This window comes from Microtus ochrogaster, unplaced genomic scaffold (genome assembly GCF_000317375.1).
Source record: "Microtus ochrogaster isolate Prairie Vole_2 unplaced genomic scaffold, MicOch1.0 UNK29, whole genome shotgun sequence".
NCBI classification, from domain to species: Eukaryota; Metazoa; Chordata; class Mammalia; order Rodentia; family Cricetidae; genus Microtus; species Microtus ochrogaster.
Genome location: NW_004949127.1, coordinates 3,378,066 through 3,391,538, shown reverse-complemented (window position 1 = coordinate 3,391,538; position 13,473 = coordinate 3,378,066). Strand labels below are relative to the sequence as shown.

At 46.0% G+C, this 13,473-nt stretch overlaps 1 protein-coding gene across 3 annotated transcripts in view; it reads left to right on the top strand.

Annotated features, from left to right (window-relative positions):
• Matn2 (matrilin 2) overlaps positions 1-13,473 on the top strand; it is a 115,701-nt gene that overhangs the window by 8,569 nt on the left and 93,659 nt on the right. For all 3 annotated transcript variants that reach the window (XM_026789780.1, XM_026789779.1, XM_005368141.3), the window contains exon 2: positions 3,406-3,567. In XM_026789780.1, coding sequence (XP_026645581.1) covers positions 3,429-3,567 — 139 coding nt within the window. In that variant the 5' untranslated portion in view covers positions 3,406-3,428. The remainder of the gene's footprint in view (positions 1-3,405; positions 3,568-13,473) is intronic.

The window sequence follows — 13,473 nt, the reverse complement described above, 5'->3', positions numbered from 1 at the left end:
ATTTAGGTAGTTGTGTGTGTATGTGTGTATATGCATGTGTGTCTGATTGTATGTGTGTGTATGTATGTATGTGTGTATATGCATGTGTCTGTGTGTGTATGTATGTATGTGTATGTGTGTGTATGTACGCACAGATGTGGGGGTGATAGGACAACTTGTGGGAGTTGATTCCCTTCTACCGCATGGGTCTTGGGGTTAGAGCTCAGATTGTCAGGTTTGACAGTGAGTGCCTTTACCCACTGAGACATTTTCCCCAGGTCCCCACTTCCTTTTCTTATGTGAATGGGATTAACTTTGCCTGTAGATTTCTTCAGTACAGCAGGGTTCTCAGGGTCTTGTTTAGATAGAGACACCACTTTCATGTCTTGCCTCTTATGGGTAATTAAAGCCCAGGGGGTTATAATACACAAGATCAGGAGCCAGATCTCTCAGCCCAAGGCCCCCGCAAGTGCTCCTGGCTCCAGAGGGACCCTTCTTGCCTGGTGAGCCGGAATGGTGAGGTCAGAAGAACCTCAGCTCTCGGCGGCCTTTTTCCTCTGCCCCAGCTTCTTAGGAGAGCCACATGAAAGAACTCATTGTTTCATGGAAAGGAGAAAAGGAGCTAAAACAAAAGTCAAAGCGCTTATATGATTTCAAAAACATTCTTTCTGTGCCCTCTGATGTCACTGAAGCGGCTCAGAGCGAATGGTGCTCTATTTCACACACAGCCGTTCTCGTTTGCCTGGAGTTGAAAGGATTGTCCTCAGAAGCCACTTCATTTTCCATTCAGAGATGATGCATCGTCTTCAGAGGCCAACAGCTATAAATGCCAAACCAAGAAACCACCATTGACCGGAGGACAGGAGTCAGCTTTTTGTATAAAAAACTGCATTGTCTGATATTAATAATACCATTATTGTGTATGCATGGAGTATTCTTTCTGTTTTATTAGCACATATTAATTATGGATGCTAATGGGTTCACTAAGACTTTTCATACACATATCCGATATTTTTGGACCACATTTGCCCCCATTGCTCTCGTGTTCCCTTCCTCTTCCTACTAATTCCTCTCTACTCTCAGGTCTTAAAGTCTTTGATGGGGTTCACACGGACATGGAGGGGAGCCTTGTAAAGTCGGTTCTTCCCGACCAGATCTCCAGGCTTGAGAGCAAGCACTTGTATTTTCTGACCTATCTCACTGGTCTTCGTGGTTCTCCTTCTCCCTCCCTCCCCCTCCCTCCCTCTTTTCCCTTTCTCTCTCTCTCTCTCTCTCTCTCTCTCTCTCTCTCTCTCTCTCTCTCTCTCTCTCTCTCTCTCTCTCTCTCTCTCTCTCCCTCTCTCTCTGGGCTGTATTGTGGGTTCTAATGGTGCATACAGGAATATGGGCATCTTACCATGATTGCACCACTAGAAAAAAGTCTCCCCCTCTGCTAGTAACCATAGCTACCTGGAGATCCTCAGTGGGGACAAGGCCTGGAACCTGGTCTCCCCTCCACGGGGGAACATTAACAGGCCCACCGAACCTTGTGCAGGTCTTGTATAGGTAACCACAGCTTCTGACATTTCCCAAATGCCACAGCTGTGCCCTGCCCAGAAGACAGCGTTCCACAACTCCTTCCTTCAGCTCTTTGATGCCATTCCTTTATTTTTTAATGGCTTTTTAAAGTTTAACTTACAGTACAATTCATTAATTTTAAAGGGTTCGACTTGATAAATTTCAGCAAATGCATCACTCCACCATAACCATGATGTAAGCACTTCCATAGCCTCCTAGGTTCCCTTTGGCCCCTCCACAGCTGGTTCCTTCTTTTTTTTTTTTTTTTTCTTTTAACCTCAATCTTCTAGAACCATTGATCTGCTTCCTGCCATGTAATTTTGCCTTTTGTTGAATTTCATATAATCAGAAGAATTCAGAACATAGTGTTTTTGTGTCTGGTTGCTTTCATTTGGTGTGATTCTGAGACTCATGTAGCAGATCCCTCCTCTGATAACTTGGTGGGAGTCCATTGTACGGATGTCCCATAATTTGTTCCCCATTCATCAGCTGCTAGTGGTTGGATTGTTTCCAGTGTTCAGCTTTTAAAAACGCAGCCTCCGTAGGCATCCAAGAAATAGTTATTGTGTGGATGCACGCTCTTGTGTTTGCGTATCCAGGATCTGGGCTGACAGACAATACACTGGATTCTCCTGGATTTTTCCAGGGGATGGGAGTTCCCTGAAAGCATGGGTAAATAGAGACAATGAGCCATCTTGTGCTGTGGTATGTTGGTGAGGTGTGACTTTATGAGAAGCTGCCAAATTATGTTCTAAAGGGACACACCTTGCATTTTTACCAACAAAATATGAGGTTTCCAACTGGAACGGGGAGGCTCTTCCCTGAGGAAGGTCATTTTTCACTCTCGGCATTTCACAGTTGCTCGTTGGTCTTTGTCTAGGGTTTAGGCCCCGTGAGCTTTCCACGGTCTCGTTAGCACGCCCACTGCTGGTGGTGTTCAGGTTTTGTTTAGGAAGCTGTGATATGTCATGGGTGCTGTCTCTGTAGCAGCATTTTTAGCAGTTTCAGGGAGACCTTCTTGTCTTTCTGACTTTTACCATCTTTTCACCCAGTCTTCCACAGTAACTCCTGAGCCTGCTGTGCGAACATACGTTATACGTATGCCAGCTGGGATTGGCCGCCACACAGCTCTTGATCTCTTAGTTGTGGTTTTCTGTAGTGGTCTCTGTTGCAAGACAAGTTTCTTTGGTACAGCGGTGCGAACCATACTTATTTGTGAATATAAGAATAAAAATTTAGAGTATAGTTAGGAATTGTGCTGGTTTAGTAAAGTTGTGTTTAAACCATTTTAATCTTAGAGCTACACCAGGCATGGAGGTACATTCCTTTCATCCCAGCACTCGAGAGGCAGAGGCAGAAGGATACCTGTGAGTTAGAGGCCAGCTGGAATTATACAGTGAGACCCTGTCTCAAAAAGCAAATTCTAAAAACCATAGATTAACATGTATCTATATTGCTTTGGCTCAAATGCAGAAGGGTAAGAATCACAACAGAACAGCTGGTGGGATGGCTCAGTGGGTAAAGGGGCTTGCCTGGTAACCTGAATTCACTTCGGATTTTATTTATTTATGGGACAAAACAGATTGAACTGGAAGACGTTCTATTACATGGAGCAAATCAGACACAGAAAGATAAAATAATAGTAAATCACTTATAGATGGTGCCACACATTTAGAGTATCATATCAAATCGTGTGATTAATATCAAGAAATTATGAAAGTAAGTAGTAGGAAGGGGGAAGGCTGGAGAGAGGGCTCAGGAGTCCAGAGCACTGGCAGAGGACCAGGGTTCAATTCCCTATACCCCCATGGAGGCTCGCAGCTTAGCTCTGCAAGAAATCTCACTTGCCTCTCTTGTGTTGTGTTACAGCCACACCCCTGCTCCTCTTGAAGATGGAGAAGATGCTGCTGGGATGCTTGCTGATGCTTGGTCAGTTCTTCCTCCTTCCGGCTGGAGCCAGAGATCGCCCACAAGCCAGATTTCCCTCCAGAGGCCGCCATGTCCGAACACATCCCCAGACGGCACTGCTGGGTGAGTGGGGGGCGCCCGCGGCAGCAGGCAGTGGTGTGGGTCAGGGAAGGCCCTGGACTAGAGGACCTGGGTTGGGGAGGCTCCTGCCTCTGGGTCCTCTGCTGACTGTGCTGGGCACTGGGGGAATCCCATGGGTGATTGGCACATCTGGACTGGGGATGAAAAGTATCCAGGTTTTCAAATTACAACTAAACTTCTTCTACTTTAAACCCTTGGGTCTACAGTAGACTCATGATTTTGCTCCAATGCACAGGGCAAAAGGTTTTCCGTTGAAAATGTTCCTGCTGAACTCAGGAATCTTCCTCAGACACTCGGGAATAACTAGCGAATTTCAAAGAGCTTCTTGTGGGCTAGAAATATCATGACTCACTGCACCAGGAGCTAAAGTGAAGAACTTAAAAAATATTGGTTAACAAAAAACAATAATAAATCCATACTATGTTGATATAAGCTATTTTATTAAAATTTATCAAGCTAGGCAGTGGTGGTATAGGCCTTTAATACTCAGCTCTGGGGAGGCAGAGGCAGGGGGATCTCTGAGTTTGAGGCCAGCCTGGTCTACAGAGCGAGTTCCAGAACAACCAGGGTTACACAGAGAGACCCTGTCTTGGAAAACAAAAAATATATATATATATATTTTTATCAATAATAAAAATCAGTGAAAACGGTATTACTGTCTTAAATTTTGCAAATCTATTTAGTGTCTGCTTTGATATAACATTCCTGGATGCCTGCATTTCAATCTTTCAATCTGTGATGATTTGGGGGGGGGGGGGCTGTGGGAAATGCTGGGAACTGAACACTGAGCCCTGGGCATGCCAGGCAACCGCTTTACCTCTGAGCTGTATGTATTTCCCGTCATGGGATGATCCCTCGTAGATACACACGTTGCATGTAGTTGGAGAAATGAGAGGCATCTTTGCAGCGGTCCTCTTGTGTGACTCTTCTTCAGCAGGGCACGAGACTTGACAGACGGAACTTTCTTGAAATTTCTCGTAGTGTGGAATCTAAAACCACACCAGTTCACGCACGAAAGTCTGCGAGAATGAAAGGTGAACGTGCGTGTGTGTTATGAACACAGGCCTGACCTCATGCGTCTTCTGAAGGAGTCTCAGGAAACCTTGAGGTTCCCAAACCACTTTCAAGATAGCGGTTTAAGGGAACACCACTTGTGAAGGCCATGGCCGTGGAGAGCCCCAGGGTTGAGCAGGCAGCAGAGGGATGACGCTCAGAGGCCTGAAGATGGTGGGGGGATCTGAAAAGGAAACAAACCCAGAAGAACAGGGAACTAATGATTTAGAACTTCAGGGCCTTCTAGGACAAGTCTGAACCTTTAAACAGACAGTAACTGTGGTCCTTTTGACTTTGTGCCTGAGGGGCCTTCTAGACCACCTCAGCCTTTCTGGGTGGGCAAAAGTCAGGGTCTAACTAGTCATCTGACTTGCAGGTGCCATCCAGAGCAATTCTGTAGATCAATAGGAGAACCAATGAGCACTGATTACCCAGGCTGAGTCCCTTCCAGGCCATGACGGTGGTAGGGAGAGTCAGCAGCTTTTGTGCTTCTTCCTGTTTTACTTACAGCACACTCCCCCTCGCCAGCTCCTTCCCAGGCCCCTCAAGGCAATGCTAGCTGCAAGACACATTGTCCTGCCCACAGATGCTGCCACATCATCCGTGCGCATTTGTTTTCTTTTGTGCATCGCTGTTCTATGGGGGTGGCGGGGGCTGGGGTACCATTTCCAAGGCAACCAATACAGCACAACAGCCTTTGTAGAAACCCTCCCTGTTCTTGCTCAAATGCTCACGTATTCTTGATGTCTTCTTCATTCCTGAGAGTGATCTCTTTTTTTTGCATTTTTAGATTGTTTTTATTGAGCTATACATTTTCTCTGCTTCCCTCCCTCCCTTCCCCCTCCTCCTTCTACCCTCTCCCATGACTCCCACACTCACAATTTACTCAGAGAGCTTATCTTTTTCTTCTTCCTGTGGAGATCCCTGTATGTCTGTCTTTATTGTCTAGGTTCTCTGGGGTTGTGGACAGTAGGCTGGTTTTTCTTTGCTTTATGTCTAAAACCCACTCATATGAGTGAGTACATATTATATTTGTCTTTCTGGGTCCGGGTTACCTCACTCGATATGTTTTTCCTAGATCCATCCATTTGCCTGCAAATTTCAAGATGTCATTATTGTTTTACCATGGAGTAGTACTCCACGGTGTAAATGTATCACATTTCCTTTATCCATTCTTCAGTCCAGGGGCATTTAAGTTGTTTACAGTTTCTGACTTATTACAAACAATGCTGCTATGAACATAGTTGAGCACATGTCCTTGTGGCACAATTGAGCATCCTTTGGATATATACCCGAAAGTGGTATTTGGTGGGTCTTGAGGAAGGTTGTTTCCTAATTTTATGAGAAATCACCATACTGATTTCCAAAGCAACTGTACCAGTTTGCATTCCCACCAGCAATGCAGAAGTGTTCCCTTACCCCACATCCTCTCCAGCATAAGTTGTCATCAGTGTTTTTGATCTTGACCATTCTTACAGGTGCAAGATAGAATCTCAGAGTTGTTTTGATTTGCATTTCTCTGATGGCTAAGGATGTTGAACATTTCCTTAAGTGTCTCTCAGCCATTTGCTATTCGTCTGTTGAGAGTTCTCTGTTTAGGTCTGTGTCCCATTTTTTTTATTGGATTATTTGTTCTTTTGAGGTTAAGTTTCTTGAGTTCTTTGTTTATTTTGGAGATCAGTCCTCTGCCTGAAGATCTTTTCCCATTCTGTAGGCTGACGTTTTGTCTTGTTGACTGTGTCCTTTGCTTTACAGAAGCTTCTCAGTTTCAGGAGGCCCCATTTATTAATTGTTGCTCTCAGTGTCTGTGCTGCCGGGGTTATATTTAGGAAGTGGCCTCCTGTGGCAAGGCAGCCTCTGAATGGTCTTTCCGTGTGGGTATTCTGCTGCCGGCTTTCCTTCCTAGTGTTGTCTCTCCCCAGGTGTTGTTGAAGGGTTCATTCCTTTCTACGTTTGCCGGTCTTGCTTGCTTTGTTTTTACAAACTAACCTTGAGCTCTTTTCCTTTCCCCGTATTCGACCTTCCCTGCCACCCACGTGGAATTCATGTTTGTTTTACAAGGGCGTCTGGTAGCCGGGCGGTGGTGGCACACGCCTTTAATCCCAGCACTCGGGAGGCAGAGGCAGGCGGATCTCTGTGAGTTCGAGACCAGCCTGGTCTACAAGAGCTAGTTCCAGGACAGGCTCCAAAACCACAGAGAAACCCTGTTTCGAAAAACCAAAAAAAAAAAAAAAAAAAAAAGATACAAGGGCGTCTGGTGACAATATGACAGTAGACTCAAGAAGTGAGTGACAGAGACTAAAATGGATGCTGGCTCCTTAATCTGGCCTGGGCATGTGGGAGCAGGACCAGTACTCTCCTTCCCACAAGGACAGTGTCAGCGAAAACAACAGAGGTGTTCCAGGGTACAGGCAGCAGGATTTAGGGACACTTCTTTATAAACGTTATTTTACGACTTAGAGTTCAGCTAATGAAGAAAATCTGTGTTAGTCAGGATTCTCTAAATAATATTGCAGTGTTGCTTATAGAATGAGTCTGTGTGTGTGTGTGTGTGTGTGTGTGTGTGTGTGTGTGTAAATAAGGGTATTTATTAGGATGACTTACAAGCTGTGGCTCAGCTAATCCAGCAATGGCTGGCTGTGAAGAGAAAGTCACAGAACTCAGAAGTTGTTCAGTCCGCAGTCCAGATGTCTCAGGTGGTCTTAAGTATACACTGGAATCCTGAAGAAGGGAGCTTTAGTGCCGGTGAAGGAATGGATCTGCCAGCAAGGTGAGGGCAAGCAGGCAAAAAGCAAAACTTCCTTCTTTCATGTCTTTTATATGGCTTCCAGCAGAAGGTGTGACATGATAAATGTGTGTCTTCCCAACTAAGACCCAGATTAAAGTTTTTTTTTTTTTCCCAGTTCAAAAGATCTGGATTGGTGCTTGAGAGATAGTTCAGTGGTTAAGGGCACTGGCTGCTCTTCCAGAGGATCTGGGTTAAATTCCCAGCACCCACATGGCAGCTTACAACTGTCTGTAACTCCAGTTCCAGGGGATCAGACAACCTTCACATGGACATACATTCAGGCAAAACACCAATGCACGTAAAAACAAATCATTAAAAAACATTGTAGTATAAATAAAACCAAGCTGCTCAGTGGTGGTGCATATCTTTAATCCCAGGACAAAGGAGGCAGAGGCAGGCAGGTTTCTGTGAGTTAAAGATTGGTCTACAAAGCAAGTTCCCGGATAGCCAGAGCTGTTACACAGAGAAACCTCATCTCAAACAAACAAACAAACAAGCAAATAAAAACCACCACCACCACCAACAACAACAAAAACAAACAAGAACAAAAACAAACTAAACTAACAAACAAGAGATCTGGATTAAAGATCTCAAAGATCCGGATCAGAAGTGGATCTTCCTATTTCAAATTAAACAAAAATTCCTCAGAGTGTGCCCACCATTTTTGGATTTTAGTTAATTCCAGATGTAGTAAGTTGACAACCAAGAATAGCTATCACAGAGTCTAAGATGTATGTGTGTGTACCTTATACATCTCTAAGCATTGCTCTTTGGAAATCACAGTGTACTATGAGCATTTACCCCATCTGCATACACCTTTAATTGAGCCTGACATTAAAATAGAGGTAGACTTGGTAGCTGAGGAGATGTTCAAGCATGAGGACCTGAGTTCGAATCCCCAGCACCTACGTGAACAGTTGTACCTGGCCACACTCTTACCTGCAATGCCCGTGTTGTGGGGCAGAGATAGGTGGATCAGTGGGACTTGCTGGCTAATATCCTAGCTCCAGGTTCAGAGAATCCCTCAAGGGGATAAGGTGGAGAGCGACAGAGCCAGGCAACCAACAGTCTGGCCCTGAGCGTGCCTCGCCTTGTAAAATTGCCATGCATTGCATTAGAAGACCAAACCTTCTTATATTGTTGGCATGATGGGAGGAAGTGGCAGGCGGGCCTGCAGAATGAAACTGAGAATGCCCTGCTCTGCTGCCAAGGCCGGTTTCACGTAGCTTGATAATTATTAGCTTGATAATTATTGACATTTTCAACCACTGGCTTCCAATAATGAAGGAGGATATGCACAGCCTCAAACAATGCCCCTGATTGACATTTGTTGGTGTCCCTGGTGAGGGAAGAAAGCGTGCCAACAGCCGTGAGAGTCCTTGGCTCTTGAGGAGACTTCATTAAAGCTCCTCATCTTATATCATTTGAGGCTATTTGGGCGGGGTGGGGGTGGCTACAATTTTTACTTTCAAGTTTTCCCAAGATTTCTGGTTTTCATTGTCTTCATTCTGCCTGGAGTGTCTTTCTTTAGACCCATTGTGCTGGATATTTTTATGTCAACTTGACACAAGATTAAGTCATCTGAAAGGAGGGAACCTCAATTAAGAAAAAATGCTTCCATAAGGTCAGGCTATGGGCAAACCCATAGGACATTTTCTTAATTCGTGGTTGATAAGGAAAAGGGCCCAGCCCATGTGGGTGATACCATCCCTGGATTGGTGCTCCTGGGTTCCATAAGAAAGCAGGTTGAGCAAGTCATGAGAAGCAAGCCAGTAAGCAGCAAGCCCTCCATGGCCTCTGTATCCATTCCTGCCTCCAAGTTTCTGCCCTGTGTGAGTTCCTGTCCTGATTTCCTTCGATGATGAACAGCAATCTATAAGTGTAAAACAAATAAAGCCTTTCCTCCTCAAACTGCTTTTGGTCTTAGTATTTCACCACAGCAATAGAAATCCTAACCCATTATCAGCTAGAGTCAAACCAAATGCCAGTTCCTACCTCTCCCAACCAGGCAAGATCCCCCTTCAGTAGGCCACAGAAATGGTGGGTTGCCGGCCAAGGTATCCACCCCAGAACGTTATATTCTAAGGGAGAGCAGTGATTCCTACCTCAGGGACACTGGCATTCAGTTTTTTCTGTAATTAATGTTTACCACCAGACTGTGACTCGCTTGGAAAGGGGGCTGAGTATTGTTCATGGATCACGGCACATAGCGGGCGGCTGGTCTGTGAACCCCTGGGACAGACATTGTTTCATTTAAGCTTTTGGGGAGGAAACATTGCAAGTTGAGTCTTGTTATGTGCCTCTTAGTATGAGGAAGCAGAGTCTCCAAGAGGTTAAGCAATTTATCACCTTGTCAAAACTTTGCAAACCACACAGAAACCAAGTTCAGCCTTATTAAAGGGCTGTGTGGTTTTGTTGCGCCTGTACTTAGAGCAAAGAAAGATATATGTGGCCTAAGTAGGACATGTTGATTTCAGCCTGGGCTTATTCTTCCATGGGGGGTCCCACTCACCTCCAGTCTGGGCGCTGGTCTTGCCCACAAAGCAGAGTATCAATATCTGATGGCTGGCTTTGCCATTGGGATCATTATTTATTTGCTTACTTATTAATTTATTCACTCATTTCTTTTTTTTTTTTTTTTTTTTGTTTTTTCGAGACAGGGTTTCTCTGTAGCTTTGGAGCCTGTCCTGGAACTCCCTTGGTAGACCAGGCTGGCCTCGAACTCACAGAGATCCGCCTGCCTCTGCCTCCCGAGTGCTGGGATTACAGGCGTGCGCCACCACCGCCCGGCGTATTCACTCATTTCTTTAGTGGTGGTGGTGATCAAACCCTTGACTTTATACATGCAAGGTTGATGTCTGTGTAAACACTGAGCCACATCCCTGCTACCATATGATTCCAGTTCGGGTGTTTTTCTTCACTGTCTTATCTATCCTCTCTCTCTCCTAACCTCTCTGTGTGTCTGTCTGAGAGATTTTCCTCTGTCCCTGACCCCCACCATGGTGCTGGGGTGACAGACATGCACACACCACACCCAGCTTTTTCCGTGGATGTTGAGAATCTTCATCCAGGTCCTCAGGCTTGTACAGCAAGCGCTCTGAACTGCTGAGCCACCTCCCAGCCCCCAGCAAGCGCTCTGAACTGCTGTGCCACCTCCCAGCACTGACTCCTGTCTTGATCTGACTACTTGTGTAGGCAGATGGCTTTCTCTCTGAGACTCGGTTTGCTCCTCTCTAGAAGAGGAGGAGGTCCGCGATCCCTCAGGTGTTATCTAGAGAATGTGAGGTCACTAATTCTTTCTTTCCACACTCGTCTATGATGTGCAGAATCCTCTGCTGTCTTTCCCTCTCCCCAGGTAAGAGTCTTCCACGTTCCAGAAGACGAGGGAGAAGTTTGGGGTAGGAAGAGCTGTGGGAGAAGTTTCGGGATAGGGGAGGATGGGCAATAGGACCAAGAACATCAGAAGCCCCTGGAAGGCTTGTTGGATTAGAGGTTATTCAGCCCCACACCCAGAAAGTCTCCTTTTGCTGGTTTTGCAAGCTTAAACAGCTGATTTCTGAAGATTCTAGTATAAGGTCCATTACAGAAGAGCCATCTTTGAGGTGGGGTGGAAATGGGCAAAGGAAGGCCTTGGGAGATGCTGTGGAATGTGAGCCAGGAAGAAGATTCGAGATGAATAACATCTGCAGGAAGAATTGCAGCTGGAGAATTAACTAGCTTCAGGCTGGGCCCACCCCTCTGAAACTTTGAAAATAAGCTGCTAGCATTTTCCTACCCAGGGAGAAGTTGGCAGAGGTACGACCCACGCCTGTGTGGGGAACCAGTCTTTTCCAGTGCCAACGCAGAGGGCGGTACGGGGTCTCCACAGAATCCGCTTGGCTGGAGTGTGTCTTTATCATTAGAACTGACCATAAAAAATGAAGGTTGATGTATAGTTTATGAGATTCCTTAAAAATAGAAAAGGCTTTTGAAGTAAATCCTCCCCCAATGCCCAGTGACGGTGCATATTCAGCAGAATCCATAGAATTGTGTGTGGGCTCAACAGAGGGAATCGTTGCTTCTCTATACAGGAATGCTGTTCTTTATCAAATACATTTTCATGCTGATTAATATATAAACCAACCTCTGTTATCATCCATTTTTAATAAACTGTATAAAACAAATTCCTCTCTCCTGTCTTGTGATTGATGCTGGAGAACCCTAGAAAGTGAGTATCTGATTTCCAACAAGCCACAGATGTGAATGCTTTCCTAGCCAACAGATAAGCTGATTTTTCTCTCTGATGCAGCCTCTTTCCTTCTGTCCCCGTGAAGGTCTTTCCCCATCTCTTTCCTTTCTTAGAGCCTCCTTTCATCTCCTCTTATTTCTCCTTCTCTCGTTGCCTTCCTCAATTCCCAAAAGTCGTATCCCCAGTTTGCCTGCGGGTTTTGCATCTGCAGTATGTGGCTGTGGTGTGGAGGAGGGCGGGGTCCCCTCTGTGGGTGACAAAGCCACTGTGTTGCTGCTCTGCTTCTCTCGAGGGCCAATCACGGGCTGATCATGTCTCTGGTCTTCATAACTAATGGTAATGATGACAGGGATGGTAATGCTGGCTGCTGTGGGCTGTTTGCCTCATTTGTGGTTATTTCTCCTTTGCATCTGCCGCCTGCCTGGTGTTGTGCTTGGGTGATTCACACTTTGTTCAGCTCCGAGCTCCTATTCCCATTTTCGGATGAAGGAGCTGAGCCTTGAGAACTCCTAACAACTACCCAGTGGCCAGAGGTGGAATGTGTTTCCTCTGTCCAAAAGATCCTTTACCTATGGTGTTAGATATTCCTTTCTCTTCCATCCACCTGAACGGGCTCATCTTTGAGGTCTCAATGGAAGGATCCCTAATCTGGTCAAGATTTCAAACCATAACTGCTTTCCCGCTGCAGGCTCTCCACCCTCACTGGTACTCTTTGCCTGCAGAGTGAGTCCCTGCTTTGTCAGCTGTGTGGTTCAGCAGTTCAGCAGTGAGCTGGTATACAGCAGGCACTCAGTACATCCCTAGGAAGGAGTAAATAAACTCCCGGGCTAATGAAGGTTTCCAAAGGCCAGGAATACAGCAAACAGCTGAAAGAACTAAATATCTGGAATTTGGAAACTTGACGTGGGGTGCTCTGTGTGCATGTGTATACAGGTGTGCATATGCATGTGCATGTGTGTGTCTATGTGTGCATGCTTGTGTGTGCATGCATGTGTGTATGGATGTGTGCCTGTGTGTGTGTGCATGTGCTTGTGTGTGTGTGTATGTGTCTGCAAGTGGAGGCCAGAGATCAATGTTGGGTTGCTTTTACAATCACTGTGCACCTCACTTTTTAGAGGCAGGGTCTGTCTTAGTGATAAAATACAACTAATAGCAACTTGGAGGAGAAAGGGTTTGTTTTAGCTCACACTTCCACATTACAGTTCATTAAAAGTAGTCAGGACAGGAACTAAAAGCACCCCAGGACCACCTGGCCAGGGCTGTCACCACCTACAATAAGCTGGGCCCTCCCACATTAATCACCAATTAAGAACAGGCTTGCCTACAGCCTGATCTCATTGCAGCGTAGTCTTAATTAAAGTTCCTTCCCATCAGATGACTCTAGCTTATATCGAGTTGACAAAAAAACTACTAGCACAGGGTCTGTCACGGAGACAGAGCTCACCCAGCACAGGGTCTGTCACGGAGACAGAGCTCACCCAGCACAGGGTCACAGAGACAGAGTTCACCCAGCACAGGGTCTAATGGAGACAGAGTTCACCCAGCACAGGGTCTAATGGAGACAGAGCTCACCCAGCACAGGGTCTAATGGAGACAGAGCTCACCCAGCACAGGGTCTGTCACGGAGACAGAGCTCACCCAGCACAGGGTCACAGGGACAGAGCTCACCCAGCACAGGGTCACAGGGACAGAGCTCACCTAGCACAGGGTCACAGAGACAGAGGTCACCCAGCACAGGGTCACAGAGACAGAGCTCACCCAGCACAGGGTCTAATGGAGACAGAGCTCACCCAGCACAGGGTCACAGAGACAGAGCTCA